The 16,209-nt window shown below is 47.9% G+C and overlaps 1 protein-coding gene across 4 annotated transcripts in view; it reads right to left on the reverse strand.

The window, feature by feature from the left end:
* The window catches only part of CELF5 (CUGBP Elav-like family member 5), a 106,770-nt gene that overhangs the window by 24,369 nt on the left and 66,192 nt on the right, over positions 1-16,209 (reverse strand). For 2 of the 4 annotated variants that reach the window (XM_060681561.2, XM_060681557.2), the window contains exons 4-8: positions 12,662-12,790; positions 11,359-11,438; positions 7,442-7,588; positions 3,143-3,284; positions 1,895-2,041 (exon numbers count right to left, since the gene is read on the reverse strand). In XM_060681561.2, coding sequence (XP_060537544.1) covers positions 1,895-2,041; positions 3,143-3,284; positions 7,442-7,588; positions 11,359-11,438; positions 12,662-12,790 — 645 coding nt within the window. Of the gene's footprint in view, positions 1-1,894; positions 2,042-3,142; positions 3,285-7,441; positions 7,592-11,358; positions 11,439-12,661; positions 12,791-16,209 lie in introns of all 4 variants that reach the window. The other 2 variants (XM_060681567.2, XM_060681558.2) reach the window with 1 other exon arrangement.

Consider the following 16,209-nt stretch of genomic DNA (forward strand, 5'->3'; position numbering starts at 1 on the left):
GGTTTCCGTTTCTTTTCAAGGATTAGGGAAATGGACAAGAACAGCAGGAAGAAGGAAATGGAGTGGGGGAAGGAAACCCAAACCGACAGGTTTGAAATTCCAACACTTGTTATGTTGATTCATAAAAAGGTTTGGTCAAATGTTTGCAGAGTAAAAATAATATTAACAAAACCAAGATGGAAAATGGAAGGCCAGGGCCTGCCCCCCACTTCACCGTGATGTCCATTTTTGCTCAAGGGAAGCTGCTACAGGCAGTCCTCAAGTTACGTGCACAATTGAGCCCAAACTTTCTGTTGTTTAAGCGAGACAGTCGTTAAGTGAGTTTTGTCCCCTTTAACGACCTTTCTTAACCACAGTTGTTAAGCTAGTAACATGGTTGTTAAGTGAATCTGGCTGCCTCATTGACTTGGCTTGTCAGAAGGTCGAAACAGGGGATCACACAACCCTGTGATGGTGCAACCGTCATAAATATGAGTCAGTTGCCAAATGTCCACGATTTTAATCGCCGTGGAGATGATACAACGGTCGTAAAGGTGAAACACGGTCATAAGTCACTTTTTTCAGAGCCGTTGTAACTTTGAACGGTCGCTAATCGAACTGTTGTAAGTCGAGGACCACCTGTACAGAATTCCCTCCTCCAATTTCCTTTTCATCACAACAGCCCTTTGAGGTAGTTTAGGCTAAACACAGGACTTGTTTCAAAGCCCTTCAGAGGGCTTAAGGGGGGACTAGAACTAGATCTCTCCCCTCCTAGTCCAGCCCCTTCCCACCACATCTGATTGGGTCTGAGGGAGAAAGACTGGCCCCAAATGACCCAATGAGTTTCTGAGGCTGAGGAGGGATTAGAACCCAGGTCTCCCCACACCTGGTTCAGCTCTTCCTTTACTACGCCTCATTGGCTCTTGGGCTGAGAGGGCGGGGCTGACCCCAAACCAGCCAATGAGTTTCTGAGGCTGAGGAAGGATTAGAACCCAGTCTGGCTCTTCCCTTACTACACCTGATTGGCTCTTGGGTTAAGACGGAATCCAAATCAACCAATCAGCTTCTGAGGCTGAAGGGTTAGATTAGAACTCAGGTCCCACCACTCTCAGTGCTGCCCCTTCCCCATTTCACCTGTCAAGAAGCAAAAATCGTCACATTGTTTTTTTCTCCTTTCCAAATATATTTAGGACCGTAAAATCAGGGGTGGGCTGCTGGGGGTTTGCAGGGGTTCGGGATTCTAAGATTCTGTGCAATTCAGAGAACCCTCAAATCCCACTCTTGGCTGGCCCCGTCCACCCCACCCTGCCCCTCCCAGGCACCCCCATGCGGCCCGTTTTGGATGCAGGTAACTGCAGGGCGTGTGCAGAGGCTCAGGGAGGGTGAAAAACGGGCCTACCGGAAGTTCAGGAAAGCCAGAAATGGGCCCGTTTCTGGCCTCCGGAGCCTGGGGAGGCCGTTTTCACCCTCCTGGACGCTCATGAAAAGCCTCTGGAGCCCGGGGAGGGCAACGCTCCCGCTGTGGTGCAGGAGGCCGACTAGGCCACGCCCACCATGGCCACACCCACCCAGCAACTGGGCAGAGAGCCCCTTACTAAAAATTTTGAAGCCCACCTTTGCGTAAAATCGAAAATGCTCCACATCTTCTGACTGTCTCCATCAGGGAGCAGGATAGGCACAGCACAAAGTTGTACGCAAAAGACACAAGCCACAAACTTGTCATTCTCCAGTTTCCTCTACCTCAGGGCTCTTTTGTGACGTGTGGACTTCAACTCCCAGAATCCCTGAACCAGTATTCAGAGTTCAGGCTCAGGAATTCTGGGAGCTGAAGTCCACATGCCGTAAAAGGGTCCCTGCTCTACATGAGCCCAGTCTGGGGGAAAGTGGCCCGCAGCCTCCCCCTTTTTGGTCCTACCTGTGCAGGGGACCAGCCCGTTTGCATAAACCGTCTCCAGGGCGGGGTGGCTGCTGGGAATGGCCACCATTCCTGCAAAGCTGTTGCTGATGGGGGTGACCAGTCCTGGGACAGCAGCTGTGCCCAGCAGAGGAGGTGAGTGTAACCCTGCAGGAGGGAGAGAAAAAAAGACAGGAGGAGGAAGAGGTAACTTTCTTTCTTTCTTTCTTTCTTTCTTTCTTTCTTTCTTTCTTTCTTTCTTTCTTCCTTCCTTCCTTCCTTCCTTCCTTTCCTTTCTTCTTCCTTTCTTCTTTCTTTCCCTCCCTCCCTTTCTTCTTTCTTTCTTTCTTTCTTTCTTTCTTTCTTTTTCTTTCTTCCTTCCTTTCCTTCCTCCCTTCTTCCTTCCTTCCTTCCTTCTTTCCCTCCCTTTCTTCTTTCTTTCTTTCTTTCTTTTTCTTTCTTCCTTCCTTTCCTTCCTCCTTTCTTCCTTCCTTCCTTCCTTCTTTCCCTCTCTTTCTTCTTTCTTTCTTTCTCTTCCTTGCTTCTTTCTTTCCCTTCTTCCTTCCTTCCTTCCTTTCCCTCCCTCCCTCCCTTCCTTCTTTCTTTCCCTCCCTCCCTTTCTTTCTTTTCCTTGCTTCTTTCTTTCCCTTCTTCCTTCCTTCCTTCTTTCTTTCCCTCCCTCCCTTCTTTCTTTCTTTCTCTCTTCCTTCTTTCTTTCCCTTCTTCCTTCCTTCCTTCTTTCTCTTCCTTGCTTCTTTCTTTCCCTTCTTTCCTTCCTTCCTTTCCCTCCCTTCCTTCCTTCTTTCTTTCTCTTCCTTGCTTCTTTCTCTTCCTTCCTTCTTTCTTTCTCTTCCTTCCTTCTTTCTTCCCTTCCTTCCTTCCTTTCCTCTCTCTCTCTCTTCTTTCTTCCCCAACCCTCCTTCCCTTTCTTCAACTTCCCTCCCTCTTTTTATTCTTCCTTTTCTTTCTCTCTGTTCATATTTCTTAACCTCTAATCCCCTCATCCTCTTCGTTGCTCTTCTCTGCGCTCTTTCCAGAGCCTCAACATCTTTTTTTTATATCATGGTGACCAAAACTTGATGCAATATTCCAAGGGGTTTGTGTGTGTCTTACACCTCGCAACCAGTTCGGGTCTTCTCAACCAGAGTCGGATGGTTATATATCGAAAGAATGACATGAAATGCAACCTGTGAGGCCCGAGGTTCCCTCGGACTGGCAGGCGGTATTTCACCCACCCATTTTCAGATTCAACCCCCCACAGCCACCTACCTGAGGTTGGTGCAATTGGAGCAGCTGGCAGGCCGTTTAAGCTGACGGTGCCAATCTGCTGGATGTGGCACGGCGAGAAAGTGAGGCTGGGGCTGAGAAAGCTACCCTGGGAAGCCGACAGGACCGTCTGCTGCTGCATCAGCTGCCACAGAGAAAAAATAAGTCATCCATAAGCTTATGAATTAGATTTCCAGCGGTCATTTCCAGGATTCGGAGAAACATATAAATAAATTTTGCGAAGAAGGTATTAACCGAGCAGTAGCAGAACTCAACATAATGCAGGTAATCCTTGATTTATGACCACAACTGAGCCCCAAAATTTCTGTTCCTAAGCGAATGGTTGTTAAGTGAATTTTTTTGCTCCATCATACGACCTTCCTTGCCACAGTTTTTCAGTGAAGCCCACCAGTTGTGAAGTTGGTAACACGATTGTTAAGTGAATCTGGCTTTCCCCGTTAACTTTGCTTGTCAGAGGGTCACAAAAGGAGATCCCATGAGATCCCATGAGCCCAGGACACTGTAACCATTGAAGGGAAACAATAATAAGGATATAATAATTATTTACTTTTGTAAGGGGTGCGAGAATATATCAGAAGTGTTCTAGGCAGGGTGGATAAAAATCAATGATTTTTTTAAAAAAATAAAAAAAGAGCCTTGGTAGTACAGGGGTTTAAGGCACCCTGTTATTAAGCTGATTATTAAGACCAGCTGCCTGCAATTACTGCAGGGTTCGAATCTCGCCAAGGCTCAAGGTTGACTCAGCCTTCCATCCTTTCTAAGGTAGGTGAAATGAGGACCCAGTTTGTGGGGGCAATAAGCTGACTTTGTATAAATATACAAAAGTATGAAGGCTATTGCTTAGCACATTGTAAGCCGCCCTGAGTCTTCGGAGAAGGGCGGCATATAAATCAAATTAAATAATAATAATAATAATAATAATAATAATAATAATAATAATAATAATAATAATACTAGAATATGATATACTGGTATACTAGATTCTGTAACCATTGGGTTCCTGTAATACATAAATGCCTTTGTATTTGTTTCACATATATTATGCTTTTATATTTGTATCTCCTGTAACAAACATATTTTGTTATTAGGCCTCTGTAATGTATCTGGTATTTGTCAAACATATGTTCCTGCCATTTGATCTCAATCCATATCAATCTTCTTCTTGTTTTTCTTGTGCCATCTAAGAGCATGGTACGTATCTCAGTTGGAACTGCAGACATCATCCAAAAGATAATTTACACTTCAGCCCTAATTTACACCTTTGATCTGTATAAGCTCGTTCCTTGCAGAACCAGGGGGCCAAATGAGCAATTGGGAGAACAAAGGAATGCTCAAGGAAAAGATAACGCTAATTGGGAGGCTTCTATTCCTTTGCAGGGCAACAAGGAATACACAAACCTAAACTAGAAGGCCAGAATTGGGTACTAAGCTGATGCCTCTGAGGGTATAAATTTAAGGACGCCGTACCTTCCCCAAGGTGTGGCTATCTCCTCGCATGCATTATATCTGTATGTTCTGGATATAGTCCCACCTAATATTTTGTTTTTGGCCATAAATAAAATCTGCTTTTTTTTTTTTTTGCAAGCTTCGTCTTGAGTCTCTCTTTGGCATTCTGGTGACTCAAGTATATTTTGGGACCTTACACCATCTTTTTTTTTTATTTATTTGATTTATATGCCGCCCTTCTCCGGAGACTCAGGGCGGCTTACAATGCGTTAAGCAATAGCCTTCATACTTTTGTATATTTATACAAAGTCAGCTTATTGCCCCTACAAACTGGGTCCTCATTTAACCTACCTTAGAAAGGATGGAAGGCTGAGTCAACCTTGAGCCTGGTAAGATTCAAACCTGCAGTAATTGCAGGCAGCTGTGTTAATAACAGGGTGCTTTAAACCATTGTACTACCAAGGCTCATCTTAAGGATGAACTTTCTAGAACCTTATTCACAGCCTCTAAACCAGAGGTCTTCAAACTTGGCAGCTTTAAGACTTTTGGACTTCAACTTCCAGCATAGCTGGCTGGAGAATTCTGGGAGTTGAAGTCCACAAGTCTTAAAGCTGCCAAGTTTGAAGACCTCTGCTACAAGCAATATCACTTAGACTTTATATAGTGCCCCATAGTGCTTTACAACTCTCTCTAAGTAGTTTTACAGAGTCAGCATCTTGCCCTCTGAACAATCTGGGTCCTCATTCTACCAACCTCGGGAAAGATGGAAGGCTGAGTCAACCTTGAACCGGTTAGGATCGAACTGCCGAACTGCTGGCAGAATTAGCCTGCAATACTACATTCTAACCACTGAGCCACCCCAGCTAAATTCATTTCTGGAAAAAGACCTGCAATTGGTATAAATAAACAGAAAGGAAGATATGGAAGCCTCAGGCTGCTGACGTGAATAGAACGCAGTAATTCCACTTTGGGATATTCCAAGAATGACAAATTAGAGACTCCTGGGACAAAAATGCACCTCTCAAAAACATTGCTTGGCGATTGTCGTGTGCCACCCAGAATTGCACTGTTGGAACCAGCAGCCTTGTAAACGATCCAAAGAAATCCAGCATACTAGAATTATTTCACAGGATCCAATCTGGGCCGGTCACCGGAACCAGAGGTTTTAGCTTTCCGAGCTTTCGGACTCATGCCGGAGCCCATCTTCAGGGAACTTCTCTCTAGCAGACGATTCTGTGTGTGGTACTTATGTGGTGCCTGTTGTGTGTGTGATTGGGATGTGGCTGGCTGGCTATTAAGAGGTTGGCTGTTGTTTCCTTGTGTTGCCCAGCCTTGCCCTCCTAAGTACTGCGTAAGTTGCTGGTAAACCATCAGTCCTGTTCACCAGGCTTCAATCACTTCCCTGGCTATTTTTGTACCTGCTCACCCAACAATCTTAGTAGCTGCAAAATGGAATGATGTCCTTGTTTATTGCAATGATTTAATTCTTTCGTGGTTGTTTGGAGGGAGGAATGGAAAACAGTGGCAAACGGGCCTCACTTGCTGCAGCCCTCCCCTCCCAGGAGTCTCCCTGCAGCCCGTTTTGGATGCCAGGTAAGTGCAAGGCCTGTGCGGAGGTTCTGGGAGGGCGAAAAACGGGCCTACCAGAAGTACTGAAGTCTGAAAACAGGCCATTTCTACACACAGTCACTCATGCCCTCGTCACCTCTCGTCTGGACTATTGTAACGCTCTCTACATGGGGCTCCCCTTGAGGTGCACTCGGAGGCTCCAACTGGCGCAGAGTGTGGCCGCGCGGGTGGTTATGGGAGCGACGTGGAGTTCCCATGTAACACCTCTCCTGCGCGAGCTGCACTGGCTCCCGGTGGTCTTCCAAGTGCACTTCAAGGTTCTGGTTATCACCTTTAAAGCGCTCCATGGGTTAGGACATGGTTATCTATGGGACCGCCTGCTACCACCAATAGCCTCCCACCGGCCAGTACGTTCCCATAGAGAGGGGCTCCTCCGGTTGCCGTCAGCCAAACAACGTCGACTGGCGGCCCCTAGGGGGAGAGCCTTCTCTATGGGGGCACCTACGATCTGGAACGAGCTCCCCCCGGAGATACGGAGGATCCTGGATCTGCGCACCTTCCATCGCGCGCTTAAGACTTTTTTATTTCATCAAGCTGGCCTGGCCTAAATCTTCTCTCCTTTTTAAATGCAAATTTTAATTTGTTTTTAAATTATGGGGTATTTTAAATTTGTTCAGCCAAATTATTTAATTCGTTTTATTCTATTTAAAATTTTTGAATTTATGTGTTTTATCCAGTGGCTGTTCACCGCCCTGAGTCCTTCGGGAGTAGGGCGGTATAGAAATTTAAATAAATAAATAAATAAATAAAATAAATTTCTAGCCTTCAGAGGGCCTCTAGAGCCCGGGGGAGCCCGTTTTTGCCCTCCCGGAGGCTCGAGAAAAGCCTCCAGAGCGTGGGGAGGGCAACCCCTCCCCCGCCATGGTGCAAGAAACTGAGTAGGCCACACCCCCATTGCCACGCCCACCCAGCAACCAGGCAGAGAACTGGTTGCTAACATTTTTCAATCCTACCCCTGGGCAAACTGATAGGAAAACCAGGGAAGAGGGTAAAGCTGGCATTTGAAATGGGGGGGATGAAAGATTGCAATATTCATTGCTCGTTTCTCCAACCTTCCGCAGTCCTTTTCCTTCTCGCAAATGCTACAGATGTCCTGGAAAGCCGCTTCTCACGATGAACCCAAGCTGGCTCCGGCCGCCCCGTGGCAGCCCCCGCTTCCCAGTTCCGGCGGAAAGAAAAACTGGCTTGCGTCCCGTTGATACTCACCGCCTGAGCGTACGCGCTGTACGGGCTGAACGGCAAGGCGAAGGGGGGGGTGAGAATGCCAAGCTGCCCCACCATCTGCTGCACTCGTCGCAGCGTCCGCTCCTTGTCTGTGTCCGCGAACTTCACCACGAGGCTGGAAGAAGCACCCTGCTAGACAAAAATGCAAGCTTGGGGTGGGAAAAGAGAGGACAAACTGGGGCGAGAGCGGTTTAAGAAGAGGTTAGAAAACCGTTTGTCTGGAATGGCAGAGGGTCTCCTGCTTGAGCAGGGGGTTGGACTAGAAGACCTCTAAGGTCCCTTCCAACTCTGTGACTCTGTTATTTGTCTGGAATGACACAGGGCTGTGATGGCGAACTTATGGCACACGTGCCACAGGTGGCACGCATAGCCATATCAGTGGGCACGCGAGCTCAGCTCATGCGCGCTGGCCAGCTGATTTTCGGGCCTTCTGGGCCCAGCAGAAGTAGGGAAACAGGCTGTTTCCTGCCTCCGGAGGGCCTAAGGCAGTGATGGCTAACCTTTTGCCATCGAGTGCCAAAAGCGGGGGGAGTGCAGGGGGGTCATGCATGCGTGTGCCCACACCCATAATTCTATGTGTCCCGCCCCACGCATATGCGTGTGCTCCCCCGCGCTCCCCCTGCTTTTGGCATGCGATGGCACGGTGGGCCACCAGACTTCCGGTGGGACTGGAAGTCAGGAAACGGGCCATTTCCGGCCTCTGGAGGGCCTCTGGAGGGGTGGGGAATGCCATTTCCGCCCTCCCCAGGATCCTAGAAAGGCTCTGGAGCCTGGGGAGAGCAAAAAACGGGCCTTCTGGTCCCACCTGAAGTCAGGAAACGGGCTGTTTCCAGCCTCCGGAGGGCCTCCAGGGGGGTGGGGAAGGCCGTTTTCGCCCTCCTCAGGCTCCTAGAAAGGCTCTGGAGCCTGGGGAGAGCGAAAAATGAGTCTTCCTCACCCCCCCAGAGGCCGGAAACTGTGTTTTCTGATTTCCGGTGAGCCCAGAAAATCTGAAAATCAGTTGGCCGGGACACGCATGTGCACCAGAGCTCAGCTCGTGTGCCCACCAATATGGCTCTGTGTGCCACCTGTGGCACGCGTGCCATAGGTTCGCCATCACGGGCCTAGGGGGTGGTGGGGAAGGCCCGTTTTTCTCTCTCGCCACTCTAGGAGTCTCTGGAGGCTGGGGACAGGAAAAATGTCACTTCCTGTCCAACCGGAAGTTGGGTAAACGGGCCGCTTCTGGCCACCGGAGGGCCTCCACTGGGATGGGGAAGGCTGTTTTCACCCTCCCCAGACTCATAGAGAGGCTCTGGAGCCAGGTGAGAAAAATCTTGCATTTTCCTAATAACCGGGAAGCTGGCATGGCTGAGCCTGCGGTGTAATATATGTGCACAATCTAAATGTAAAGGTTTACCCATACATACTTTGTCAACCTTATGTATCTTATCATTACCAGTCTTGGTCTGTGCAGTAATGACAGTAGGCACTGGATTAATAGTCATCTTAAACTTTCTCAGGGTTGGCTGAGGAGTTGTGATCTTAATGGGCTCAGCCTTAATGGCTTTGGATGTCCTAGGAGCCGATTTAGGAGCTTCATTGGGATTAGGTCCAGGGTCCTTGAGTTTGGACAACCTGGGGGCTGGCACATGAGCTTTCTGCTCTATCTGGGCGCTAGCCTCCTGTGCCCTCTTATTAGGTGTCTTGTGCCTTTTGACCTTTGCTTTTGGGGAAAAATAAGGCAAATTGTTGATTTTTACAATATCGCCAGATGTCAGCTTCCAAGCTGCCATAAGGAGAGGAGAGGCTTGAATTTTCACCTACTTAATTCCCCTGAAGAACTGTCTCCATGGAGATGGGAAGAGATTGGGACATTCCTGTGAACTGACAGAAATGGGATGAATAGAGTGGCTTGGAAGATGGCCAATGAGACGCTGAGAATTGGGAACCGGAAAGAGAGATTTTGGGTGGGCCAAAGTTCAGTGCTAACTGTTCATTGAGTCAGGGTCAGTTCGTTATGCTCAATAAAGAGAAAAACATCCCCACTTTCGAAAATATAACCTCCACCCTTCTCAAATATCAGTTTTACATTTGTATCCTCAGTCAGTTTTAAAATACTTAAAAGGTTGTTCTTGATTGAGGGAACATACAGTGCCCCAGTAACATCTCCTATACCAGGCACATTGATCACGCCTTCCCCAGTTACCTCTGCCTTGTCCCAGGCCATCACGTGTTAGGAGTGGGGGGAGGGGGCCATGCACGCATGCACGGGCCACATAGAATTATGGTGTGGGCACATGAGCACTCGACCCCTCCTCCCTCCTGGCATGCGATGGCAAAAAGGTTAGCCATCACTGGCATAGGGTCTCCTGCTTGAGCAGGGGGTTGGACTAGAAGACCTCCAAGGTCCCTTCCAACTCTTGTTATTCTGGGGGCCGTTCGGCTGCTCAGTTGCACAGTACAGAAAATTCTGCAGCTGAACAGTCCTCAACTTACGACTGTGATGGGAGCCAGAGTTTCCCTCGCTAAGCCAGGGGGCTGTTAAGTGAGTCACGCCCACTTTTGCGAACATTTTGGCCACAGTTGTTCAGCGAATCACTGCAGCTGTTAAGCGAGCATGATTGTTCGGTGCATCTGGCTTCCCCCATTGACTTTGCTCGTCTGAAGGTCGCAAAGGGGGATCCCATAACCCCAGGACATTGCAACCGTCGTAGGTTTGAGGCTGTTGCCATGGTTCTGAATTTTGATCCTGTGACCGACGGTCATGTGAATAATAATGATCACTAGCCACTTTTTTGTGCGGTTGTGAGTTCGAACGGTCACTAAGCAAACTGTTGTAAGTCAAGGACTACCTGTACTCACAAACTGGGGTTCAGCCCCACCCATCTTGGGTTTCCCTTTCAAATTGCCCTGCATTTTGAAACCCAGAACAAGCATGATTCCTATGTTGCAGTTCCCATTGCATTCAATTTCCTAGTTGGATGTCCCAAAGGTGATTTTTCAGGAGGCAACTGGACTTTTCTTGTTTGTTTGTTTTTTGAAGATGTTTCGCTTCTCCTCCAAGAAGCTTCTTCAGGTCTCACTGAATGGTGGGAGAAAGAAGGATTTATACTCCTTGCAGACAGCTGGTCACTTGCATCCTTTTTAGAGAGTCGTTGAGGCCACCTGGGGGTTCATCTGTGTCCTCATGATCACCTGAGTGGTGCTAATGGGTGTGGAGCCTTCTTGGAACTGCTGAAAGGACTCTGTTGTAGACTGGAGATAGATGATGTGGTATCCCTCCCCCTCTGTTGAGAGTGGGCTGTTCAATTTTGACATAGGTGGCCTCTTTGACCCCTCTTTCAAACCAGCGGTCTCTCTGTCCAGGTTGTGGATTTTGCTGTCTTCAAGAGAGTGACCTTTGTCTTTTAAATGGGCTGCTGAATTTTGTCCGGATGGGTTTGTTCTCCTATGTTGTGCCATGCATTGGTGAAGTGGTTGTTTTGTTTCCCCAATGTACCCATCAGGACAAGATTGAGAATCTCCATAGACGTGGACCCTGCTCATTTCCACTATAAGTTCAGACAAACCTCCAAGTCGCCTCAACGGGTCTCTAAAAAGGATGCAAATGACCAGCTGTCTGCAAGGAGTAGAAATCCTTCCATCGCCCGCCATCCAGTCGGAGCTGAAGAAGCTTCTGGAATGAGAAGCGAAACGTCTTCAAAGAAAAATCAAGAAAAGTCCAGTTGCCTCCTGAAAAAGCACCTTTGTGGCAACCATGACCTCGATGACTGAGAATCTCCATAGACTTCCTCACCAGATGTTTGCCCCCCCCTGCTCCATTTCCATTGACCCCAGATGTGGGGTCAGTGCTAAATGATATCCATTTGGGATCCCTGTGTGTCTTCTTGACCTGTGGCAAGATTTGGGTGTTTACTTACGGGCATGGTTTGGCTGCCGTGGAGCGCATGGATGGCTGCTTGGGCTTCGTTGTGCGAGGAAAACTTAACAAAGGCACAACCTGGAAAGGGACAGGATTAAACCAGGATTAAGGCAGAGAAGAGGCCTAGAACTAAGAAGAAATTTTCCCGACAGTGAGAACAATTGATCAGTGGAACGACTTGCCTCCAGAAGTTGTAAATGCTCCAACATTGGAAGTTTTTAAGAAGAGATTGGACAACCATTTGTCTGAAATGCGATAGGGTTTCCAACTCTGGTTGGACTAGAACAGAGTTGTCAAACTCAACGCCTGCCGGCCAAATCTGTCCCGTGGGCCACTTAAATCTACCCCGCAGTGCCACGCTGGAGACAGCGAAGGACCGGCCTGTTGTGATCCGCCCGCAGCCTGCGGAGCTGGCAGCGGAGTCGGACAGCGATGAGGCTGAGGAAGAACATGGGCCAGTCCTGGAGGCTGGGGAAGGCCCGGATGAGGGCTCTGTGTCGGAGGCAGAGATGGGAGCCAGGGCCATCGGGGAGTGAGGTGCAGACTCCAGAGCCTCCAGAGGCTGACAGTAGAGAGGCAGAGGAACAGGAGGAGCCTGTTCCTAGTGCAGGGATGAGAAGAGCTGCCAGAAGGCAAGAGCAGCTAAAGCAGAGAGGACGACTCAGGAGTAAGGCCAGGAGATGATTGGCCCCTCCCATAAGGCTTAAAAGACCAGCAATGGCTCTTGGCCTCTTTGCCGGAAAACAACGTTGAGAGAATTGCTTCTTGTTTCCCTGTATTCATTTCTTGTCGGCGTCTTCTGCTTCTGAACTTTTGCCAAGAAAAGCCTTTGGCAGGTTGCCTAATTATCCCAAGGTCAGTGATAAACTGAGGAATGGCGTTTTGAAGAATTTGCTTTCATTTAGTTTGGACTACGCTGAGAATGAGTTAATTCTCAGCTGTTCTAATAAAGTCGGTTTGTTTTCGAACTGTTTGTATTTAATACTAACTACTTGGGCCTGGGTCACAACACGGCCCGCTTCAATTGCTTGAAGCCCTCCCGAGCTCCGTTTTCGCTGGCAGAGGGTTGCAGGAGGCTGTCACAGCCGAAAAGGGAGCTCGGGAACCCACGCCCACCCCGGGGGAAAAATGTTAGTCCTGATGATGTTACTGAGTTGGGTAATGAAACGTCTTGAAGAAACAAGCAAGCTCAGAGAGCACCAAGGAGCCTTCATTTCAGCCCCGAGCAACAAATACTCTCCTTTATTGATAGAATTTAGACTAATATCCTGCCCTCTAATGCTTTACAGCCCCTCTCTGACCTTTGCTGTTTCCGTCTGGACCTCTAAGCACTGTGCATTCATCGATGACCCCGAAAGGCTCAAAGAGACAGAGAATGTCTTCTTCTGATTGCTGTTTATTCAACATGCCCACGAAGAGTTTTCGGTCTCCTAGAAGAAAAAAAAAGAAAAGACACAGAACCATCAACTTTCAGTAGGTCCCCGGAGGCTGAGAAAGGCACAAAGGGGAAAAATTCAATCCTTCAATAGGTTTAAGAGAGCCAGGTTGGTGTTAACGGTGAAGGGACCAGGCTAGAAACCAGGAGATGGTGAGTTCTAGACCTGCTTGGGGCACAAAAGCCGGCTGGCTGACTTTGGGCCAATCACCAGGAGACGGTGAGTTCTAGTCCTGCCTTAGCCATAAAAGCTGGTGGAGTGACTTTGCGCCAATCACCAGGAGACGGAGAGTTCTAAACATGCTTTAGTCATGAAAACTGGCTGGGTGACTTTGAGCCATTCAACAGGGGACGGTGAGTTCTAGTCCCGCCTTAGCCATAAAAGCCAGCTGGGTGATTTTGGGCCAATCACTAGGAGACGGTGAATTCTAGTCCCGCCTTAGCAGTGGTGAAATCTAAAATTTATTACTACCGGTTCTGTGAGCGTGGCTTAGTGGGGGGGTAATGTGACTGGGTGGGCGTGGCCATTTTTTAAAACTTTTAAAACCATTTTTTACATGTAAAACCATGTAAAAAAAATGCTTTCAAAAGGCTCTGACGATCCCAGCTGAGTTGCCTGATCGTCAGAGGGTTTTTTAAAAGAAAAAAAGCCTCTGATGATTACCCAGTTCAGCTGGGCATGGGGGGCGGGGGCAGGGATTTTTGCTACCGGTTCTCTGAACTGCCCGCCATCGCTACCTACTCGCCCGAGCCGGTCCGAACCTGGAGCATTTCACTCCTGCGTCTTAGTCATAAAAGCTGGTTGAGTGACTTTGCACCAATCACCAGGAGACGGTGAGTTCTAGTCCCGCCGTAGCCATGAAGGCCCGCTGGTTGACTTTGGGCCAATCACTAGGAGACGGCGAGTTCTAATCCCGCCTTAGCCATGAGGGCCAGCTGGTTGACTTTGGGCCAATCACTAGGAGACGGCAAGTTCTAATCCCGCCTTAGCCATGAGGGCCAGCTGGGTAACTTTGGGCCAATCATCAGGAAACTCTGAGTTCTAATCTCATGTTAGGCATGAAAGCCAGCTGGGTGACTTTGGGCCAGTCCCTCTTTCTCAATCCAACCCACCTCTCAAGGGTGTTGTTGTAGGAAAAATAGAAGCAGGAAGAAGTATTAGCTATGTTAGCTGCCTGGAGTTATTTATCAAAAAATAAAAGCAGGAAACAAATAAAAATAAAATAAAAATAAAAGCATGTTGCAAGGCAGTGATCTATCTTGTAGCATGGAATAAATACTAGTCCCCCCCCCATCCCCGGAGGAATTTATAGTGGAAATTAGCAGGTCCATGTCTATAGAGATTCCCAATCTTGTCCTGATGGGTACAGTGGGGAAACAAAACAACCACTTCACCACTGCATGGCACAACATAGGAGAAGAAACCCATCCAGGCAAGATTCAGCAGTCTATCTGCATTTAAAAGACAAAGGCCACTCTTTTGAAGAATAGCAAAGTCCACATTTTGGATAGAGAGGATTGCTGGTTTGAAAGAGAGGTCAAAGAGGCCATTATGTCAAAATTGAAGCGTCCTCTTTCAACATAGGGGGAGGGATACCACATCGTCTATCTCTAGTCTATAACGGTGTCTTTTCAACAGTTCCAAGAAGGCTCCACACCCACACTTCTCGTCACTTCCCACCTGGACTTCTGCAATGCTCTCTACATGGGGCTCCCCTTGAGGAGCACCTGGAGGCTCCAGCTGGTCCAGAATGCGGCCGCGTGGGTGGTTATGGGAGCAACGGGGCGCTCCCATGTGACCCCCCTCCTGCGCGAGCTTCACTGGCTCCTGGTGGTCTTCTGGGTGCGCTTCAAGGTTTTGGTTACCATCTTTAGAGCGCTCCATGGCTTAGGACCGGGGTATCTACAAGACCGCCTTCTGCCATCAGTAGCCTCTCACCGACCAGTACGCTCCCATAAAGAGGGGCTCCTCAGGGTGCCGTCGGCCAAACAATGCTGACTGGTGGCCCCCAGGGGGAGAGCCTTCTCTGTGGGGGCACCCGCCATCTGGAACGAGCCGCCCCCAGAGATACGGAGGATCCCGGACCTGTGCACTTTCCGCCGTGCCATCAAAACATTTCTTTTCCAGCAGGCCGGCCTGGCCTAACCTCTCTTTTAAACTTTTTAAAAAATTTTAAAAATTTTTAAAATTCTTAAATTTTAAATTTGTCTTATGAATTTGGGGTGTTTTAAATTTCGTTTTCTGGGCCAATTATTTAATTGTATTTTAATGGTTTTTTAACATTTGTATTATATGTATTTTATTTGGCTGTTCACCGCCCTGAGTCCTTCGGGAGTAGGGCGATATACAAATTCAATTAATAACAATAACAATAACAATAACAATAACAATAACAATAACAATAACAATTATAATTATAATTATAATTATAATTATAATTATAATTATAATTATAATTTGCACCACTCAGGTGACCCTGAGGACACAGATCAACCTCCAAGTGGCCTCAACGACCCTCTAAAAGGATGCAAGTGTCCAGCTGTCTGCAAGGAATATAAATCCTTCCATTCCCCACCATCCAGTCAGAGCTGAAGAAGCTTCTTGGAGGAGAAGCGAAACGTCTTCAAAGAAAAAGCAGAAAGTCCAGTTGCCTCTTGAAAAAGCACCTTTGGGACAGCAAAAGGTCCATAGGCAAGTGACAAACCACATAAGAAGGGGTCAGAGCTGTAATCACTGGCTGTGTGGATTTTTTGATCTTCCCTTGCAAACACTCCTGTCTGAATCTCCCACTTTAACATATATTTGGATTCCCAGATTACAGGTAGTCCTCGATTTACAACAGTTCGTTTAGTGACCATTCAAGGTTACAATGGCACTGAAAAAAGCGACTTGTGGCCGTTTTTCACACTTACGACCGCTGCAGCATCCCCGTGGTCATGTGATCAAAATTGAGACGCTTGGCAATTGACTCATATTTACGATGGGTTGCAGTGTCCCAGAGTCACACGATCCCCTTTTGCGACCTTCTGACAAACAAAAGTCAAGGGGGAAGGAAGCCTGATTTACTTAACAACCGGGTCACTCCCTTATCCACTGCAGTGATTCACTTAACAACGGAGGCAAGAAAGGTCGTAAAATGGGGTAAAAACTGCCTCAACAAACGTCTCTTTGCTTAACAACCGAAATGTTGGGTTCAACTGTGGTCATAAGTCGAGGATGACCAGTACTAACGTAACAACTGCAGTGATTCACTTAGTAACGGTGGCAAGAACGGGGGGAAATATCTCGCTTAACAACTGTCTCCCCTAGCAATGGACATTGTGGGCTCAACGGTGTTCGTAAATTGAGGAGTCTCTGTTTAAGCAGATTTGAGAAAGGGAATTTTGTCCATTTTTGCTTAATTTAAGGCAGGG

The sequence above is a fragment of the Pantherophis guttatus genome, chromosome 1 (genome assembly GCF_059756535.1).
Source record: "Pantherophis guttatus breed Tessera chromosome 1, ASM5975653v1, whole genome shotgun sequence".
NCBI lineage: Eukaryota > Metazoa > Chordata > Lepidosauria > Squamata > Colubridae > Pantherophis > Pantherophis guttatus.